This window comes from Canis lupus, chromosome 29 (assembly GCF_048164855.1).
Source record: "Canis lupus baileyi chromosome 29, mCanLup2.hap1, whole genome shotgun sequence".
In the NCBI taxonomy this organism is placed as follows: Eukaryota; Metazoa; Chordata; class Mammalia; order Carnivora; family Canidae; genus Canis; species Canis lupus.
This window is the reverse complement of record NC_132866.1, coordinates 17,444,852-17,467,014: the sequence shown is the minus strand read 5'-3', so window position 1 is coordinate 17,467,014 and position 22,163 is coordinate 17,444,852. Positions and strand designations below refer to the sequence as shown.

The 22,163-nt window shown below is 42.3% G+C and overlaps 1 protein-coding gene across 5 annotated transcripts in view; it reads left to right on the top strand.

The window, feature by feature from the left end:
• Positions 1–22,163, top strand: part of VTI1A (vesicle transport through interaction with t-SNAREs 1A) — a 356,845-nt gene that overhangs the window by 302,038 nt on the left and 32,644 nt on the right. Inside the window, exon 9 of one of the 5 annotated variants that reach the window (XM_072805316.1) lies at positions 5,034–5,332. The exons of the other annotated variants lie outside the window; for them this stretch is intronic. Within the exon in view, the coding sequence (XP_072661417.1) occupies positions 5,034–5,094 (61 nt within the window). The 3' untranslated portion in view covers positions 5,095–5,332. Of the gene's footprint in view, positions 1–5,033; positions 5,333–22,163 lie in introns of those variants that run through there. 5 annotated transcript variants of the gene reach the window in all.

Genomic DNA, 22,163 nt, shown 5'->3' with positions numbered 1-22,163 from the left:
CACTTTGGGCAAATTAGAATGGAGAAGCCTTCAGGATCCCCCAGGCTGCAAAGGGAAAGGGGGGGGGGGCTTCTGTAAGTGCACGCATAACCCCCACTACCACCACCAGGACAATGTCACATGTTCATACATAGCCAAGACTCCCATGTGCCCAATTCTGGAGTCAGATGCACTCGAGTTCAGATCCAGTTGCTGCCACTCACTAGCTGTGTGACCTTGGATAAGGTTACCTACTCCAGTTTCCCCATGTTTAAGTGGAGCTAGGAATAGTACCTATCGTGGGGAGCAGTTGTAAGATGATGTAACCTCTGCACAGCACTTCCCATAGGGCCTGGCACAGAGCTCCTTCTCTCTGTCCTCAGAGGGTGAATGGACAAGGCACTTTTGAAATGAGCAGCACACCTGCCCAAGTGGGGCAGACCGTCGGAGCCGGTAAGGCATGTGGGGTAGGATTTGGCTGCTACACAGCAAAGGTGCTGCACCACAAGAGCAGTTCCTAAGGTATAGTCAAGTTTGGGGTTGTTTCAGGGAGTTTTTTCAGACATAATTCACATACCCCACAATTCGCCCTTTTAAAATACGTGATTCAGTGGCTTTTTGTACATTACAGATATGTGCAACCATCAGCGCAATTTTATCACCTTGTAAGGAAGCCCCTTCACATTTAGCCAGCACTCCCCAGTGTCACTGTTCCCCAGCCCTTAGCAACCACTAACCTCTTTTCTCTAAGGACTATTCTGGACATTTCATAGAAATGGAATCATATCTTCAATGATACTTTGGGACTGGCTTCTTTCACTCAGCATGTTTTCAAGCTCCAGCCATGCTGTAGCCTGTGTCAGTAGGTCATTCTTTTTAATGGCGGAATAACATTTTGTTTATCCGGTCATCAGATGATGGGCATTGGAGTTTTTTCCACTTTGGGACTATTATGAATAATGCTGCTACGAACGTTCATGTACGAGTTTTTGTGCGCACATATGTTTTCATTTCTCTAGGGTACAGACCTAGGAGCAGAATGCTGAGTCAAAGGGTAATTCCAGTTTTAACTTTTTGAGGACCTGCCAAACTATTTTCCAAAGCAGCTGTACTATTTTATATTCCCACAACAGCATAAGAAGGTTTGATTTCTCCTTATCCTCACCAACACTTATTATTATCTGACTTTTTTATTCTAGCTGTACTCGTGAGTATGAAGTGGTATCTCATTGTGGTTTGGATTTGCATTTCCCTGATGACTATTGATCTTGCCATGTGTTTATTGGTTATTTGCATATTTTCTTTAGAAAAATGTCTACTCACATTCTTTCCCCATTTTGAAATTGCTTTTCAAAATCAATCAGTGAGTGGTAAGAGTTCTTCGTAAGGCTAGATAGAAGTCGCTTATCAACTATATGATTTATAAATATTTTCTCCCATTCTCTTTTTACTTTCCTGATAGTGTCCTTTGAAGCACAAAAGTATTTCATTTTGATGAAGTATAGTCTATTTCTTTTTGGTTTTGGTATCCTATCCAAGAATCTATTGCTAAATCCAAGGTCACAAAGATTTACTTCTGTGTTTTCTTCTAAGAGTTTTATAGTTTTGGCTTTGCATGTAGGTCTTTGATTCACTTTTGAATTGTTTGTATATGGTGTGAGGTAAGGGTCCTACTTTCTTTTTTTGCATATGGATGTCCAGTTATACAACTGTGTTTGTGAAGGAAGAAAAAGAACTGTGGGACGATGTGGTCATCCACTAAGACACGCCTCAACCCAGTCTACCTTGGAAGTCCACTGGCCAATCAGAGCAGGATGGGCAGAGTCAACTTTCACAACAGGAGAGCCACTTCATCTCAGAAGTTCTAGGCTGCAAACCATAGAATATATCTCTATAGCTCATAAAGTGAGCCTATTAATTGGATATAAAAATAACCAATGAGGTAGTGATTTAATCACCTTAACTCATACTTATCTCTTACCATCTCCAGGCCTTTGAGGCAGAAGTAGGGTGTTACAGAAAGAGAACTGACCTTTCTGACCTTTCTGTCAAAAGACTAAGAGCTGATTCTTGGCTACATTTGTGACCTTAGACAAGTCACTTAACCTCTCTGAGCCTTAGTTTTCTCATGTCTAAAGTGGAATAATGATATAAAGCTTCCAATATTATTGGGTTTTTTTTTTTAAGATTTTATTTATTTATTCATGAGAGACAGAGAAAGAGGCAGAGACACAGGCAGAGAGAGAAGCAGGGTCCACGCAGGGAGCCCAATGTGGGACTCAGTCCCGGGTCTCCAGGATCAGGCCCTGGGCCAAAGGTGGCACTAAACCACTGAGGCACCTGGGCTGCCCAGCTTCCAATATTATTGAATGAGTTAAAGAAAACAGTTATGTATGGAAAAGCCCACAGTACCTGGTATCTAGTTTCTGCACAAAGGATGTTTGCTCACTGTCATCATATTCTTCTCTTTTTCACCATCGATCAAGCTAAAAGCTAACTATGTGTTTCCTACTTCAGATCATCAAGGCCAGAACCTTAGAACCCCATACAGTAGCAAATTCCAGAGGCACAAACTCACCCAACAAACTATCCAGTGCCAGCCCCATTCCTCTACCCACAGCATTAACCACTGAAAGAGAATGATGCTGGGGCACCAGGGTGGCTCAATCGATTGAGCGTCTAACTCTTGGTTTCGGCTCAGGCCATGATCTTGGGGTCCTGGGATTGAGCCCTGGATTGGGGTCCATGCTCAGCATGGAGTCTGCTTGTCCCTCTCCTTCCCCTTCTGCTCCTCCTCCCACTCATGTGCACGCTCTCTCTCAAATAAACAAATAAAATATTTATAAAAAAAGAAACAAAAAGAAAAGAATGATGCGTAGACACACCTCAACTTGGCAGAAGATATGCTTGGAAGGTGCCCAGGGCTCAACCTATCTCACTGTTGCAAGTAATGCCCCCAGTGCCTGGCAAGAGACAGTCACTTGGAAAGAAAACTTGCAGCTGTAAGATCTAGTGGCAGCCCATCTGGCATAGCCTGCATATTGTAAAGAAAGGACCAAGAGGGATCTTCAGAGTGTGAATTGAGATTTTTTCCCCCCTGGGCTTGAAATTCCTTCCAGCAGTGTCTTGCCCATGGGTTAAGGCATAGTGTCATTACCAGAATCTACTATCTTACCTGGGGCAAGCAGCAGAAAGCTAGTGGACATGAAGACACTGGGAGCAGTCGGAAGAGCTATGCAGACATGACAAGGCATGAAAACCCATGAGTGGCCTTTGGCATGAATCCTAGGATGTTAGAGCTGATAAGAAATCTTAGATATCTTCTGTCCAACTCCCTCACTTGGGAAAAGAAAACAACTAAATCTCAGAGACAAGGAATGACTTGGCTGAGGCAAGGCCATGAGTAGCAACAGAGCTAGGGACCTGGTGCACATGCCCTTGGGCCCTAAGGCCATGGAACCTGGCGTTGAAATATTTCGATGTGGAGCGTATCAGAGAGGGCATCACAAAAAGAGGCTGGGTGTTCAGGTCTGGAGCTGAGGGCACGGGAGCATAGCTCAGGAGCTATTTTCCTGGGGAGAGGGAAGCAGAAATAGGTTGAAGCAGAGGCACATGGGCTAGGAGACACTCCCCTGCATCTCTGTTTGGCAACGGGTTATTCTCATACTTATATTCTCTCTCAGTCAAAACTGGAGAATGTAAGAAAAAGATGGTGAGAATCTATGACCCAGGCCTGCCTCTGCCACTGACCATGCAAGGGCTCCCCAGAACCACCACTTCCCCTTCTGAACCTTGGGCTTCTCGTGAAGAATGAGGTAGGAGTAAAGCAGGTGTGCTTTGGAGGCCTGTGGTTCTACCCACTTTCCAAGCTCAAGGCCAGATTGTGTGGAGGGTACTCCACTCATCTGAGGATGAACAACTTTTTGTGAGCATATTTAGAAATAAGTTTGGGATGATGACTTCAAGTTCCACCACTTTTTTTTTTAATGCATCTATTCAGGTGATACATTTGACCTGATTAATAGAAAGTACATGAGCCTAATGGACGATATTAGGAGATAATTGCAATGGATGAAAGTCTCTTGAGTCAATTAACTCTTATTACCTGGAAACCATTTATAAGAGGCAATAAATTATTGGGACAACACAATTAGCAGTCCCACAATAAAACGGGTTTCATGTGTGCGCATGTCGCCCCCCCCCCCCATCTCCTGAGGACCTGTCAAGTTAAAGGGTACGTGTTTGAGGGGGCTGCTGTGCCCTTTTGTGTTCACAGGAGTGTGTTAACATGCAGTAGGGCTGACATATCCCAGGCTAGACCGAAGCAATGAAATAAGCTTTCCACGCCTGGGAACAATGATGCCTGTGTCACAGCCAGTCAATGGCTGCTTCAGTGCCTTGTAGCTAATAGACTTTCACCAAACGTTGGCCAATCTGCTGAGTGATATTTGAGGTTGGACGTTGTGATTCTGTTTAAAGACCATTTCTAACACTCTCACCCTTGAATTTAAAAACTAAAATCGCTCAGCATTTAAAAAGACTTTTTTTTTTTTTTTTTCTGTCAAGCTACGGGTTCTGTAATAGCATAGACAGAATTGGGAAAAGGAAAGTTTTCTGTAAGGATTCTAGAAGGTACTACTGCGGTAGCAAATAAGCTCCAAGGGCCCCATTGATCGCTTACATTTGCTTTCAATCTATGGAAGAAGATCGTCTCGTAACTAGGCTGGCCCAAGCTCAGTTCAAAGTGTCTTAAAGCAGCAGAATCCTGGATCCTTGCCACTGAATCTTCACACCATTTGCTTATGAAGTAAGGAGAACTGCTCTAGAACTCTTTTACGATGATCTGAAATAACCTGGCATTTACTTCCGTGACCTCTTAGTGTTTGTATCACCTAAAGCATTTTTCCCTCCACTGTTGCGTTACAAGCCAGATTCAAATTCCTGACAGCAGGGGGAAAAACAAAAAAGGAAGAAAAAAAAAAAAAAAAACCAAACCCCAGAGCACAACAATGTTAATGATCAACATGTTATTTTTATTGTGTTGACTGTTTCAGCTACAAGCTTAAAGAATTATCAAGGCTGACTGCGTTTGTCCAAGTGAGCCGGAAACGATAGGCTGACCAGAACTAGTGCAAAGAAAGCAAATTTACAAGCCGAGGAGATGAAAATATGATAAAGACGGAAACAAGTTGCCATAGAATACAGGTCTCTCTTTTGTGTGCTCATCCAAATTTGTGGGAGTTTTTTATATTACCAGATAATTTCGTGATAGTCTATCTGTGACTTCTTCAATGATGATAAATGTGCAATCTGATCTTTTAGAAGAATAAACAGTTCCTTGTTAATTAATTTATACAGCTGTCAGTGCAGCTTTCTCTCTTTGCACTCTAAGAGTTTCCCTGCCATAGATTTTCTTGCCGTTCCTGGCAAACCTCCAGTGAGAGCCTGGGATTTATTAGGCTGACTTGGTGCAAAGTCTATTGATTGTGGCCCCGAGGGTAATAACTAAATAGAGCCGGAGCAACAAGTCAATAACACCATTGTTGCTGCAGCCTGCATTCACTCGAGGAGTGAGATTGTTTTACAGCAGCCGAGGGTAATCATGGGCAGATCGGCGTGTTCAACACGCGCTGCATGCACCGTGTTAGTGCTGAGGACCGTTTGAAAGATTTCAGCGGGATCGCTGGAGAATCGGGGTGGGGTCCTGGGATTATGAACCCTGTGAACTCCTTCATTACAGCTTAAAGGTTTCAACTTGAGTTTTTAACATCTGCTGCAACCTCGGGGAGCTCAGAGGCAGGGCTGGTGCAAAGGAGCGCCCACGCGGGTCCTGGGCTAGCACGGGAGGGCCTGTTCTGCGTGTGTCCCGGAAACAGGGTGCTTAGGAGGGGACAGGTTCTCTCACGGCTGCTGTCTGTCGCGCATCCGTCCATCCGGCCGGCCGTTTGGGTGGGGTGATATGGCCTCTCACACCCCACCATACGCTCAACATTCACCATCTAGGCAGGAGCTACTGTCACCTCCGCAGAAGTCACATAATTGTCACTTTCTTGCTTCCAAATCTCGAGTTGCACTTGATTTAATTTTTTTTTAAAGATTTTATTTATTTATTCATGAGAGACACTCAGAGAGAGAGGCAGAGACACAGGCAGAGGGAGAAGCAGGCTCCATGCAGGGAGCCCGACGTGGGACTCGATCCTGGGTCTCTCCAGGATCACGCCCTGGGCTGAAGGCGGCGCTAAACCGCTGAGCCACCCAGGCTGCCCCTACTTGATTTTAAAAACCATTTTCATACGGCTGACTGGGTTTTAAATTACAGAAAGCAAAATCGAAGTCCACATCAGTGCCTGTCTTTTGCCTCTGGAAGACTCCTTGCCATCCCCGTGGTAGAAAACCCATTTCTGCTGCTAACTCTGGGAAACGAACTAGGGGTGGTGGAAGGGGAGGAGGGCGGGGGGTGGGAGTGAATGGGTGACGGGCACTGGGTGTTATTCTGTATGTTAGTAAATTGAACACCAATAAAAAAAAAAAAAAAGAAAGAAAACCCATTTCTGTCCGGGGAGGACTGGAAAGTCATGGGACAGGTTCCCAGAGGTGGCCAGCACTAACGGGTCTCCCAACCTCCCAAGACCCAGCTTGTCACACGTGGCTGTGTGAACCAGTTACCCACAAATAACCACAAACCCTCGTGTGACCCAGGCTACACTGAGTACAAGTCTTGCACAGAATCTCCTATTGCCATCATATCTTATATTTTTAAACAGATTTAATTATTCTGTAGAGAACTAAAAGGGTGGTTGGGTATTTTTCCCCCGTTAACTCCTATTTTACTGAAAGAATTCTTGGCAAATCTATAGCAAAAAAGAAAACTAGGGAGGGTTTTTAAAAATTACTTGCAGTATGACTCACTGTAATGAAAGGTTCAGAGCATGGAGTAATTCCATCGGGTAGCAGTCCCTCTGAAAAAAAAAAAAATTTGTTTTGAAAGTTTAGTCAATACTGACACACAACCTAGGAGAAAAGGTGGGCCACTCCTTCCTCCGCTGGGAGACATAAGTAACTTTCTCATCAGACTTTTCTCGGTCTGAATGAAGAAATTCCTGTCCAATCTGCTTAGGCTCAACCCTGTGATCCAAGCAGTTTTTGACAAATCAAGATGACCTCAGAGTTGATAAGCTTTGGCACAGGAAAGAAATATGCAAGAGAAGTTCAGGAGCTTGGGGTGGGGGAAATGATAATCTAAGTTGATGTGTGGAATACTTTCAAATTTTCAAAGAAGATGTTTTTGTTTGGGTGGCTGTGGAAACCTCACGTTTGCTTTATCACCGCTTAAACAGGGGAAAGAGGGAAATCACCAAAGAACACGCACACTTGCAGTTCTTTTGCATGAGACTAACCCAGCATCTCATCTCAAGGTTTCCGTGAGTGGAGGCCAGATATTTTCACTGCCATTCACTCCTCTAAGTGTCAGCGGTAGTCAGAATCATCTCAGGCGGAATATACCAGGGGATAAACAGAGGAGAATGATAGCTTTGCGTATTTGCTAGATGCCAAGAAGTCAAAGGGAGTCATGTGTGAGTTCATAAAACAGCGGCTGCAGGGATTTATGTTTTAAGGGGAGGCGGATTTTGACACAGCAACAGGCATGGCAGGGGCATTACAGTCGTGAAATGACCGGTGCTTTTGCTAACGGCCACCCAGGAAAACAAGTCTATGGTAAATGCATCTCCTTAAGAGATTGTCCCCTTCTCGCCCCATCAGGCAGCTTATTCCAAACTCATATACATTCAAGGCCAATAGTGTAGGGGCTCGACTTATTTTTAGCCGGTTCAGATCATCTGGACATGAATTTAGAGAATATTCCTTAGTCTGTTAGCACATGCTCAAATACTTAAAAAAAAAAAATGACCATCTAGGAAAAAATTTTCTGTGACAATCAAGTCGGCCTCAGCAACTACAGCCAGCATTCATCTTTCATCACTTTGTGATTTCATTTCCTGCATGTTATGGTCTGGAATCATCTGAAAATAGATATCTGAAGGATAACTCCCATAAACAGGTGAGATTGGAGAAGATATCTATATTTTCAATATTACTGTTGTAGAGGAGCTGTCATACTCTATGTAGCCACATCCTCATTTATAATGTGCTATTTCCACCTAAAAGCTCCCCTGTTCTTTGGATTTCTCATGGACTTGTTTTCTGTTACAAGCTATTTATTACTTATCCATCTCTGAATTGCCAGTGGTAATTGTTTAATTCTAAGCTTATTTGTATGCCTGGAATTCCATTAATTGAGGGTTGAGGTAACACCATGCTTTTGGTGGAGAGGAAATTGAGTGATTTAGCTCATAGTTTGTTCAAATGCATGCACATTATTTCAGAATAAAACTTTCAAACCTTTGAAAATAAAATACAAAAGTAAGTCCATATTTCTCCTTTGCCTTCTTTCAAAAGGCATTTCCAGTTATGTTTTCTGTAATACCCAACATTTCCCAAGTGTTTCTGTGTACCAGGTACTAGATTAAAAGCTCAATATGTATAATCTCACTCGATTTCTCACATTAACTTTACAAAGCATGTATCGTTGTTCCCATTTTACAGATTAGGAAACCAAATGTCAGTAAAATTAGTAACTTCCTCAGAGCCGCTTTGCAAATAGAAAACCAAATCCTTATGATGATGATCCACGAGGCCAGCACGATATGATCTCTGCCTCCCCCTGGGCTCTCACCTCCTTCCATCCTTCTCCTCCCTGGACACACTGCCTTCTCTTGGTCCCATCAGATGCCACTCCAGATAAAGGACCTTTGCACATGCTGTGCCCCTGCCTGGAGTCGTTTTCCCATGTACACCCTCTTCCTCCCCTTCTTATTAACCCAGTGCATTATAAAGTTCTCAAGTCAGCATCATTGCTGCCTTAGGGAAGCCCTCTCCGGGCCCCTAGATGAGCTCCATCCCATGGCAGCCATAAGAGTGCAGGCAGCCAGCTTCCAAGAATGCGCTCGCTTGAGGAGTTCGCACTTGCAGGTACCCAGCTCATCATCAGAACTGAGGCAGCCTCTTTCTAGGCAGCCCCCAGCCACGGACTGAGCACAGTGGAGGCCCCAGGTCCAAGGTATTTAGGCCCACCGTGGACTTCCTCTAATGGAATGGAGTCGGCTTTACCCCCAGAGCTCTTCTGGGTTGGTGGAAATGGTCACATCTGCATGTGATGTGATGTTCTCCTTTGCTATCATTGGTGTCAGATCTGCATGATGGAGCCTCTCCCCCCATCTCCCAGTCTTGCTTCCTTCCCCACCTATCTTCCACAGGTGTTACCATTCGATAAACTTTTTTCACTCCTAACTCCATTTCAGCATCTGCTTTCCTAGAAATCCCAAGTGACGTGAGCCTCTCAGAAGTTTGAGTCTTCTCCTTTTGTAGCACTGCCCAGTTTTGTGCTACTTACAGTTTGACACAATATACTGGGTGAGTGTGGCTGCTTTGGTATAAAGTCTGTAAGCTCCATGAAGGCAGGCACCTGTTTGATTTTGCTCATCACTGCATCTCCAGACCCAGGGCTTGCCTTTCGCCCCAGAGTAGACAGACATGTGCACTGCACGTGAGCCACATCACTTCCAGTCGCCCCGCTCCCGGGCCTTCCCATCCCTGTGTGGCCAGGGCCACTTCACCAGCTGTAGGCAGTTGAGCGCTGAGTCTGCCAAAGCCCCCTGAGGGTGGGACAGTGAGCCTAGCGCGGACTTGGAGAGCCCCCGGAAAAGGAGGTTGCACTGAGGCCTGGATCAGGCTGGCCCCTGTGTGAAGGCCCTTTGGCTTTTTTTCCTGAGTGGAAGTGCATGCCCTTTCTCCTTGAGGAGAAGATAGGACTTTAGCATTTCCAAAACCTTCTGAGTGAAAACATCTGTATCCGATTTTTCCCGTCACAGCGTATTAGTGAAGTCCTGCTAAAGAGCAGCTTGCAGCGGACAAGGCTCTCATCAGAAGGTGTCACTGCCATCAGCTGGAATTATGGTGGGGCTGTGAAAGCTGGCGCCCTTGCCAGATGCCAGTCTGGGTAATTACATTTGGTCTACCTAAATTCCCTCTGGACTTCTCATCGGACACAGTATTCTTCATCTCTGCCCTGAACTGCTAGGGAGTGTTTGCTAAGAGCCTTTCAGCTGCTGCCATAGTTCATTCCAAAAATGAATGCATTCCTGAAGGACCACTTGTCAGGGGTGTTGTCGTGGCTCAGGAGAGGGACTGGCCTGGCTCGATGGCCCTGAAGGCCCCTTGCCCTTCCAATTCTGACTCTGTGATTCTGTGATTGTCACCTTCAAAATATGGTGTTCATGGAGCTGCTAAGAGCCTTGTAAATGAAAAACCTGCCAGATCAAAGGGTTGAACTTGGTAGGAAAGATCCATAAGTAGACATGCATCCCCCCCCCCAAAAAAAATGTGGGCACAAATCTGAACATCCTTAGAACCCACAAACAGTCATGATTATATTTTCTCTCTCGAGTGGATTTTGAAGCCACAGTTAAGTGAAGACAAAAACACAAATACATCGAATGAAAGGCGTGTAATCTTTGGGATAATTCTGATGTAATTAACACAGCAGAGCTGTATTAAGGCCCATGTGCAATGAGTAGGATTTTCCAACATTGATTAAGCTGGACTCGAGGAGAACTGAGTCTTTGTCTAAAAGCTGCCAAATGAAAACAACTTTGGGATATTTAAATTCAGGTTGGAAATTGGTTTGAGTAAGGGATATTTAAACCACAGCTGTTCAAGGACTAAAAACATATGAGTATATGTGCACGAACACACGCTCGTGCGCGCACACACACACACACACACTGCCTCCTCTAAAAACAAGTTAGCCAAAGGTGTACATTCCTTCTAAGTTCTCATGATCCACAGATGTAAATGTTCACGGTGTTCAGATGAATTATGGACCCTAATGAGATTTCAATACTGAGCAAACAATAAAAATTTATGCATCGCATAGTTGCCGTGGCCTTTGGCTCCATGGCTAGTGTTCCACCCTTTCAACAGCTTCAGTAATATAATATCCAGCTGGCTTTGGAGGTAAGGAAAATTCGAAGGGTGAATTGAAATTGTGAGAAATTATTTGATGGATTACTTTGTCAGAGTAATGCATGGCCTTGGCATAATTACCGTGGCCACCCTAACCCTTGCGGCAGGTGGTGACAAAGGCCTGCAGGGGCTGGGGTGCCGGGCCGGCCCGCACGTGCGCCCCGCTCCCCCTGGCCCTGGTGTCCGGGGAGTCTTGGTTCTCCTGAGCAAATGCCAAACAAGCACATTCCTGTCCCAGGCCGGTGAGCGAGCCGGACCGCCGAAGGGCTGCACTTTTCCCGAGACCTGTCATCTGGGTCCGAGTGAAAGGAGCCAAACAAAAGGCAGACCAACCTTGAAATAAAATGGGGCAAAGTCGGGGAAAGAGATAAATGATATCTTTTAAGGCGATATGTTCAAATGCAATGGCAGACGTGGGCATGCAAATCCTTTTTCTCCTCTCTCTCTCTTTTTTATCAGTCCAGACCTTGAACTTAATGGTTGTCCGCCTTGTACTTTATAATGTTCAAATCTTACCGTGTGATTAATAGTGTGTACGTGTCAGAGACCACATCTGTAGCAAATCTGCCGGTGTATTTCTTGCACTAGTTTTACTTTGGAACCATAAAGTAATTACTATTTTGTGAATGAGAATAAACCTATTATGCACTAACGTAGCTACACCCAGCATCCGGCTCTTGGCTCTTGGGGAAAAGAAGTTGCCTATAGGATAGGGCAGCTCAAATTTCAGTGTTCTGAAGTGCTTTTCAGCATGGCCTTGCAGCAGGGAGACCCCGCCCCCGCCCATTTCTTGGTTTCATTATGATAACAGAAGTATATTTGCAGCCTGTTGACAAACTCATTTGGCGTAAACAGAGGCGTCTTAATTGTAAGTTCTAATGTTTTAATGCTAAATCGGGCGAGAAGTCAACGTTTCAGCTTGGCACAGCGAACCACATGTTCTCTGAAAATAGCCTTTGACACTTTTTAAAGCAAGTCAGTGGTGTACTTAGGCTGTTCACAAAAGACTTCATTCTTGTCTACAAATGGCAAACCTCCCCTTCCCAAGAGCGCCCAACTCAAGTGAGGTTGCAGAAAAATAGACGCTTCCTGTTCTAAGGCGTTTCTCCAACTCTTCGTCTCCTCCAAAAGGCAAGATTTTGGAGTTTATAGGGAAAGCATGCCTGAGAAAGGTTATCTTGATTTTCATTTAACACACCCTCCCACTGACTTTTTTAAAGGTTCGTTGTAAGTATTTCTGCATAGCTGAAAACATAGATTCCACCCTGGAGAGATCTCAGGGCTGTTCATGTTACACTCTGAAGCCATGTGTTTTCACATCATGGCAAAACCCAAGATGTAGGCAGATCCCTTGGCCCCTGTTGGCTTTGGAATTTAGTCTTTCCCTTGTTTTCCACTGTAAACTTACACAGAGAAGGACCTCTGCGGCCCTGAATGTAAGCATGGCCATTAATGTTTTCCCACACGTGCCAGTGGGATAGCTAAGTAAGACTCAGGAGTGGTGGGAGAGGTAAGGAACAGGGGCAGAGGTCCATGAGTGTGGTAGATGGGCATGAGAAACTCACTAGGGTGCCCCAAGTGCCTTCCCAGAGGCTGCCACTTTCCTGAAAGGTTTTGTCAGCACAATGACCATGGACGCACCCCCTCCCCGACAAAGGCAGCTCTGGTTTATAAGACCTTCCCTTGAATCTTTTTTTTTTTTTTAATTTTTATTTATTTATGATAGTCACATAGAGAGAGAGAGAGGCAGAGACACAGGCAGAGGGAGAAGTAGGCTCCATGCACCGGGAGCCCAACGTGGGATTCGATCCCGGGTCTCCAGGATCGCGCCCTGGGCCAAAGGCAGGCGCCAAACCGCTGCACCACCCAGGGATCCCAAGACCTTCCCTTGAAACTATACAAGACAGGGGTACCTCGATGGCTGAGTCGGTTCAAGCATCCAACTCTTGATCCGACTCAGGTCACGATAACAGAGTCGTGAGATTGAGCCCTGCATTGGGCTCTGCGTTTAACAGGGAGTCTGCTTGAGATTCTCTCTCCCTCTGCTCTTCCCCACCCACCCGCACTCTCTCTCTAACATAAATTTAAAAAGAAAATCTAAAAAAGACAAAACACGCACACACACATACACAAGATAATGATTATGGAAATAATATCAACTCTTTACTTTTATAGTGGTCACTATGGCCTAATCCCTTTTTATGGCTTATCTCACTTAATCCTTACTACAACCCAATATGATAGGTATTGGTAGCATCCTGAAGCCCAAAGAGGTAAGGACTTTGTCCAGGCTTACACAGCTCAAGAGTGGCAGAAAGCCAGGATCAGACCCAGGCAGTCTGGCTGCAGGGCTCACATTCTCAACCTCATATTGTGCCATCTTCCACTCTTTAGAGGCTGCCTTCTCTTGTCTTTTAGCATAACCTGATCCACATTTTTCTGCCTTGCCACATTCTCTTCCACTTATCAATATTTCAGCAATGGGTGAAATATGTCATTATAAGTCACTAACTTTAGGTAATTTACTGTTCTCTTGAACTGCTTTGCTTAAAGTGCTAAAGTATTTGCTACCACAGTGCACTTGCACAATTTTGAGAGCTGGGATAAACAGACCACTGGGCCGGTGTGCCCCCAACCTGCGTTTTGAGGTCTGATCTAGTACCGACATCCTCAGGATTTTCCTAACCCTCTCCAATGAACTAATTCTGCATATCTTTGTAAGTGTCCATGGCCCTCAGTGGCTCTCACTTATGCCCTATCAATTATCTTTCGGTGTCCAGACTGATGGATTCTATAAATAAAGTGCCCAAATCCCTCCCCTCAGCTTCCCCATAGAACAGCAGGTCTCAAACTTTTAAGTCTCAGGACACTTTTACACTCTTAAAAATTATTGAGAGCCCCAAAAAAGTCCTTCTTTGTATGGGTTACTTCAATATTTTTTTTTAAGATTTTATTTATTTATTCATGAGAGACACACAGAGAGAGAGGCAGAGACACAGGCAGAGAGAGAAGCAGGCTCCGTGCAGGGAGCCCGACGTGGGACTCGATCCCGGGGCTCCAGGATCAGGCCCTGGGCTGAAGGCGGCGCTAAACCGCTGAGCCACCCGGGCTGCCCTTTTTTTTTTTTTTTTAAGATTTTAATATTTTTTATATTAAAAATTCAAACAAAAATTTAAGTATTTACCAAGTCATTTTTAAATCTTGATAATCAACTGATCACATATGAACACAATTTTTTATGAAAAATAACTATTTTCTAAAACAAAATTAGGGAAAAGGGGGCATTGTTTTATGTTATTGAAAATCTCTTTAATGTCTGGCTTAATGGAGGACAGCTGGAGTCTCATAGGTGCTTCTGCATTCAATCTGCTGTGATGTGGAACCTCTAGAAAACTCCTCTGTACACTCCTGAGAGAAGGAATGCAGAGACAGCAAATAACGTCTTAGTATTACTACAAAAATGGTTTTGACTTCATGGAACCCGTGAAGAGGCCCCTGAAACACATTTTGAGAATCATGCCCTAAAATATGGCTGATATTTACAAAACCACACTGATCTGAGTAAAGGAGGCAGAAGTCCTGAGCTATGAAACAGTTTACCTTTTCGTAGCCACAGGTAACACTTGGTTCTCTGCCCCTTTTCTCCACATTTCCTATAGGCTGAGCCACACCACTCATGTTCCTCAGATGTCAGAATGCCATGTTTTGTTTTCCACTAAGCCATGAGTTTTTTTTTTTTTTTTTTTTTTTTATTTATGATAGTCACAGAGAGAGAGAGAGAGAGGCAGAGACACAGGCAGAGGGAGAAGCAGGCTCCATGCACCGGGAGCCCGACGTGGGATTCGATCCTGGGTCTCCAGGATCGCGCCCTGGGCCAAAGGCAGGCGCTAAACCACTGCGCCACCCAGGGATCCCTAAGCCATGAGTTTTTTGAGGACACAAACCAGGTCTGTTTAATCTCATTCGCTAGTATCAAGCACATAATGCCTGACATGTTGATAGGAGAATTTTGCTGAAATGAGTAAGATTCCATGATAAAGATATCGGTAAACAATCCAGGCAAACATGTGTTGATTTTTTTAATGAAAATTCAAATATTTCTCCTCTTTCTCAACATCATTCATCTACTCATCAGATATTTATTGCTATCTATAATGTGTCAAGCAGTAGAATAAGTAATGGGCCACAACAAAGACTAACGCAGACTTGAACCTCGCTCTTGTGCACTTCCCACTTCATAGAGGAGGCAGCCAAGGAAACAAACAATTACAGACGGGAAGAAATAAAGAGGCTGCCATTACTAAAAGGGGAGACAGGAGGGTGGGCTACTTCAGCCTGGAAGGTTGCCTTTACTACACTAGTACACCATCTGCCCTGAAACACAGATGTATGGACTTCCTGTTTAACAAGTGTATTGGGGTATCATTCATAAGCTATGAAATTTACCCATTCGGTTCAATGATTTATAGTAACTTCATAGAGTTGTGCAACCAGCACCATAATCTATTTTAAAAATATTTCTATCACCTCAAAGTCCTTCATGGCTGTTTGCATTGAGTCATTTCTGCTCCTGCTCCCAGCCCCAGGCAATCACTGATCCAATTTCTAGATATTTCCTAAGAATGGAATCACACAAGACAATATCTTTTATGTCTAGCCTCTTTTGCTTAGCCTAATGTTTTTGAGGTTCATCCCTATTGTAGCGTGTATCCGTCATTTGCTACTTTTTATTGCTGAGTGTTATTCCATTGTATGCCTGTATCACATTTTGTTTATCCATTCACCAACTGGTAGACCCACTCAATTGTTTTGAGTTTGGGGCTATTATGAATATGTTGCTATGAACCTTTGCCTATAGGCATTTGTGTAGAAATACTTTTCCATTTCCCTTGGGTGATGCTTGGGAGTAGGATCAATCAGTATACAAACATATAGTATGTATTATGTTTACCTTTTTTTTAAAGATTTTATTTATTCATGAGAGATAGGCAGAGACATAGGCAGAGGGAGAAACAGGCTCCCTGCAGGGAGCCTGATTCAGAACTCGATCCCAGGGCCCTAGGATCACGACCTGAACTCAAGGCAGAAACTCAACCACTGAACCACCCAGGTGCTCCCCCTCCTTTTAATTGCCAACTGTTTTTGCAAAGTACATGTACCATTTTACGTTCTTACCTGCAGAGTGCCAGGACTCCATGTCCGCAGTAGTGTTTCCTTGATTAAAGCCATTCAATGGATGTGTTATGCTCTCTCATTTTAATTTGCATTTTTTTTTTAATTTTATTTATTTATTCATGAGAGACACAGAGAGAAAGAGAGAGAGAGAATGTCAGAGACACAGGCAGAGGGAGAAGCAGGCTCCATGCAGGGAGCCCGATGTGGGACTTGATCCCAGGTCTCCAGGATCACCCCCGCCCCCTCGCTGCAGGCGGCACTAAACCGCTGCACCACCAGGGCTGCCCTAATTTGCATTTTCTTAATGACTAATGAGGTTGATCATTTTTTTCATATGCTTTTTAGCCATTGGTATATAGTCTTTGGTGAAATGTCTATTTAGCTCTTTTCTAATTGTATCAATTTTTAATGGAGTTGTTTGTCTTAGTATTGGATTTTGAGAGTTTTTATTTGTATGCTTCTGGACACAAGTTCTTTACTAGATACATGATTTGCAGATACTCTCCCTCAGCCTACAGCTTGCCTTTCTATGCCTTTCTATTTTCATAATGGTGAATTTTTAAAAAATAAAAGCTTCTAAATTTGGGGAAGTCGATTTATCAATTCTTTGTTTTATGGATCATGCTTTTAGTGTCTTACTTAAGAAAACTTTGCCTATCCCAAAGTGACAAGGATTTTCTTCTAAAAGTTTAATAGTTTTAGCTGTTACATTCAAGTCTATGTTCCATTCTGAATTTTTGTGGATAGTTTGGGAAAATGGTCAAAGTTCATTTTTTTTCAAAATATAGGCATCTACTTCTCATAGCATCTTTGGAATTGCTTTGGATCCTTTGTCAAAAACGAATTGATCGATGTAAAGGTTTAATTCTGAGATTTCTATCTTGTTCCATTCATCTATGTGTTTGTCCTGACACCAATAAATACTACACTGCCTTAATTACTATAGCTTTATGGTAAGTTTGAAATCCAGTCATGGAAGCCTCTAATTTATTATTTTTAAAATTGTTTTGGCCATTCTAGTTCTTTTTATATATATATATATATATATATATATATATATATATATATATTTAGGATTCATTTTCAAATCCCACCAAAAAAAGAAAAAAAAAAAGCCTGCTAAGATCTAATAAGGCTTACATTGAATTGCCATCTTAATTAACAATATTGTATTTTTCTGGGCATGAACATGAACTTGTTCTCTATTTGTTTAGATCTTTAATTTTTCTCAGCAATATTTTATAGATTTCGGTGTACAGGTTTTATACTTATTTTGATAAAGTTATTCCTTTTTTTAAAAAAAGATTTATTTATTTACTTATTTACTTATTTATTTATTATAGACAGAGAGAGAGAGAGAGAGAGAGACAGAGGCAGCGACACAGGAGGAGGGAGAAGCAGGCTCCATGCCTGGAGCCTGACGTGGGACTCGATCCCAGGACTCCAGGATCGCGCCCTGGGCCAAAGGCAGGTGCTTAACCGCTGAGCCACCCAGGCATCCCCGATAAAGTTATTCCTAAATTTTATTATTCTTTTTTATTCTGTCATCAATTAAATTTTCTTAATTTCATTTGCATACTATTCATTGCTGGTATATAGAAATACAATTAATTTTTGGATATTGGGGGACACTGTGTGGCTCAGTGGTTGAGTGTCTGCCTTTGGCTCAGGTAGTGATCCTGGGCTCCTGGGATCGAGTCCTGCCTCAGGTTCCCTACGAGGAGCCCGCTTATCCCTCTGCCTATGTCTCTACCTCTCTCTTTGTATCTCTCATGAATAAATAAATAAAATCTAAAAAAAATCAAATCATATTGTTCTTATATCTTGCAATCTTGCTGTATTTACTAGTTCTAGTAGCTTTTTGTAGACTCCTTAGGATTCTCTACATATAGCAATATGTCATCTCCAAGTGAAAATAATTTTATTTCTTCCTTTCCAGTCAAGATGCCTTTTATTTCAATTTCATGCCTGACTGAATTAGCTAGAACCTCCAGTAAAAAGTTGAACAGTAACAGTAAGAGCAGACATTCTTGCCTCAATCCTAATCCTAGGAGGAAATCATTCAGTTTTGTTTTCATTCATTTCAAAACATTTTCTAATTTCCATTGTAATTTCTCGTTTGACTCAGGTTCATTAGAAGTGTGTTACTTAATTCTCTAATATTTGGGAATTTCCCAAATTATTTCTTTTGTGGCCAATTTCTAATTTAGTCCTCTTGTGATTGGAGAACACACCTTTTATCATTTATCTTTTCAGTTTACTGAGACTTGTTTTATGGCATATATGTGGTCTATGCAAGGGAATATTCCGTGTGGTTTTGAAAAGAACGTGTATTCTGCTGTCATCGAACAGAGTGTTCTAGAAATGTTAATTAGGTCAAGTTGGCTGATAGTGTTGAAGCCTTCTTTATCTTTACTGATTTTTTTGTGTAGTTATTCTCTCAGTAATTTTTTGGACTTTTTAAGTAGGCTCCATGCTCAGCTTGGGCCCAAATCAGAGCTTGAACTCATGTCCCTGAGATCAAGACCAGAGCTGAGCTCAAGAGTTAGTGCTTAACCAACGGAGCCACCCAGACACCCCTTCTATCAGTTTTTTGAAAGGAGTATTGAAATCTTCAAGTATAATTATTGAACTTTCTCCTTTCATCTGTCAATTTGTGCCTCATCTGTTTTAGGAATTGGTTGTTAGGTATGTATATGTTTGTAATTGCCATATCTTCCTAGTGCATTGACCCTTTCGTATTTATTATGTAATATCTCTCTGTCTTTAGGAATATTTCTTGTCCTAAAGTCCATTTGTTTGATATTAGTGTAGATACCCCAATTCTCTTATGGTTTCTATTTGCATGGTATATATATTTCTACCTTTAACTTTCAACTGACATGTGCTTTTGAATCTGAAGTGTGTCTCTTGTAGACAGCATAAAGTTGAATTTTTTTTATTCTGTCTGACAGTCTGCCATTTGATTGGAGTATTTAGTGCTATAGCATTTGTACAATTTTTGATCTTATTGGATTTATGTCTCCTATTTTGCTAACTTTCCCATATGCGTCATGTCTTTTTCTCCCCTTTCCTGCTTTCTGTTTTAAAATAGATATTTTTTGTATACCACTTTAATTATCTGCTGATTTTTAAACTACATTTGTGGTTATTATTTTCTTAGTCTTTGCCCTAAGAATTGCAATATATATCCCAACTTTTCACAATCTCCTTCAGCTTCTTACTGACTTAATCCTAATAAAATCTAGCAACTCTTTTCCAATACAGCCAGTTTCTTCCCTTTTCCTTTGTACTACAACTGTCATATCTATGTATGTTATAAACCTCACAATATTAAAATATTAAATTTTTTAAAGAAATTAAGAGAACAAAAAGAACATATATAGCTATGCACTCTTTTATATTTACCCAAATATTTACCATTTCCAGTGTTCATTTCTTTCTGTGGAATTGAGTTACTATCTGGGGTCATTGTCCTTCAGCCTAAAGGACTTCATGTAGTATTTCTTGTAAGACAAGTCTGCTAACAAAAAACAACAACAACAAATCTTTCTCATTCTTTGTTTCTCTATAAATATCTTTGGTCACTTTCATGTTTGCTGGATAATATTGCTATATATAGAATTCTTGGTAGACAGATTACCCCCACCCCTCCCCTTTCTACCACTTTAAATATGTTGTTCCAGTGTATTCTCCCTCTGTTGTTTCTGATGAGAAGTCAGCTATTTATCATACTCTTGTTTGCCTATACATAATGAGTTATTTTTGCTTTGCTGCTTTCAGGATTTTCTCTTTAAGCCATTATTTCTTTGAATGTATTTTTCTACCACCTTCTCTCTTCCTTCTCCTTCTGGGACACCCATTGCATATATGTTAGTCTGCTTATTATTTGTCACACAAGTCTTTGAGGCTGTCTCGTAATCACTTTTCTTCCATCTTTTTTTTCTTTCTAGTCTTCAGATTGTATGATTTCTATTGAGCCATGTTCAGATTCGCTAACTCCTGTTCATGTGATTTATGTATTTTTCAACTCTAGAACCTTTTTAGAGTTCCTCTTTCTCTGCTACGATTCCCTATTTGTTGAAGCATTATCATCATAATTTCTTTTAATTCTTTAAACAGTATCTTTAATTCTTTGAATGTTTATAATAGCTGCTTTGAAGTCTTTGTCTGCTAAATCCAACATCAGAGCCTACTCAGAATCAGTTTGTATTGACTGCTTTTATTCTCCTGAATATAGATCACGCTTTTTTCTTTCTTTGCCATGTCATAATTTTTTGTTGAAAACTAAACATTTTAGATGATATATTGTAACAGCTCAGGGTTCTGATATTTTTAAACAGCTTGCCTGAACATAATCTGCAGGATCCTTCTCCCCTGCAGTCTGCTCTGTTGTTGCTTTTCTGTTTGTTTTTTATTTCTTATTTTTATTTTATGAGCCTGACTTCCTAGGGTTTGCTCCTTTATGTGCATAGCTTAGTGGCCAGCCAATGATTGAGAAAGGGTCGTGTTCAAAAACCTTGAGCCCGTAAGTCTTCTGTCCTCTGGCAAGTGATCTATATGTGGGTTGAGGAAAACATTCGAAGTTCAGCCTGTTCTCAAACCTGCCTTGGCTTTAACTTTTTACTGGGGTCCCTCAGATCTCCCCAGCACATGCACGTACTTTGTCGATCAACAGGAGATATGCAGAGAGCTTATCTGGCACCTTATGGCTCTCTCATTCCCAGGATCCCTCTTCCACATTTTTGGTTGATCTATCACTCACCAAACCAGAACTGCAACTTCTGGCCAGCAGAACTCTGGGCTTTGGAGTGCCTGGGTGGCTCAGCTGGTTAAGCATCTGCCTTTGGCTCAGGTCATGATCCCAGGGTCCTGGGATCAAGCTCCACATCTGGCCCCCTGTTCAGCTGGGAGTCTGCTCCCCCCTCTCTCTTTGCCACCCCCCCCCCCCTTGTCTCAAATAAATAAATAAAATCCTTTAAAACAAAACAAAACACTCTGGGTTTTCCCTTCTGTATTTCCCTATCAAGTTTGCTGCTTTTACTGAACGTGCCACTGGGCACGGGTTTCACCTTCTGCTCCAAGTGCAGTCAGCCTTCTCTGGCAGCCCCACCCTGATAAAACCATTATTCTAGCCAACTAAGCTAGGGGAAGAAGTGGGGATGTTCTTACACAAAGTTCTTCCAGCTTTCTATGAATAAACACTTCTCAATTTCTTTTTTTGCCTTTGGTCATTATCCAGAGAACTGAGAGGATTCTTTTTTAACAATCGTTTAGTTTTATCCTTGTTTTGGGAAGAGTAAATTTGCTGACCCCTTCACTTGTAGCCGGAAGTACCCCAGTACAAGGAATTTTGCTGGTCTGTATAAAGTGTGTTTTGTGGGGTGCCAGCTTGCCTCAGTAGGTAGAGCATGCAACTCTTGATTTCAGGGTTGTGAGTTCAAGCCCCACGTGACACGTAGAGATTACTTTAAAATCTTTAAACAGCAAATAAATAAAGTATGTGTTTGTATAAAGTATATAGGATCTGCTTGTAACGAAAGACCTCATCCTTTCATTCCACCCATCCCACCATCAAGACTTTGACTGCTGCAGGCTTATCTGCATGGGCTTACATTGGCTGCGAAACCAGGGCAGCTCTTTGCCCATTAACTGACCCAAAGGCAACAGGCGGGACCTGTTTTTGACAGAACTGTTGAAGAAAAATGGGCTAGTCGTCAGCTTGTTTCACTTTCATTTATCTCCGTCATCTGGGAATACAATATAGATAGTATCAGACCCAACAAAAGGTACATCCTGATATTATTTTCTGTTTTTTGTCTAGACAGAGAAGACTAAGAGCTTAGATATCAGAAATACCTACCATGAAAAATAAGAAAGATGGGCTCAGTGGAAGGCCAGAGGGGGGTAGCACTGCTTGTTCCCTT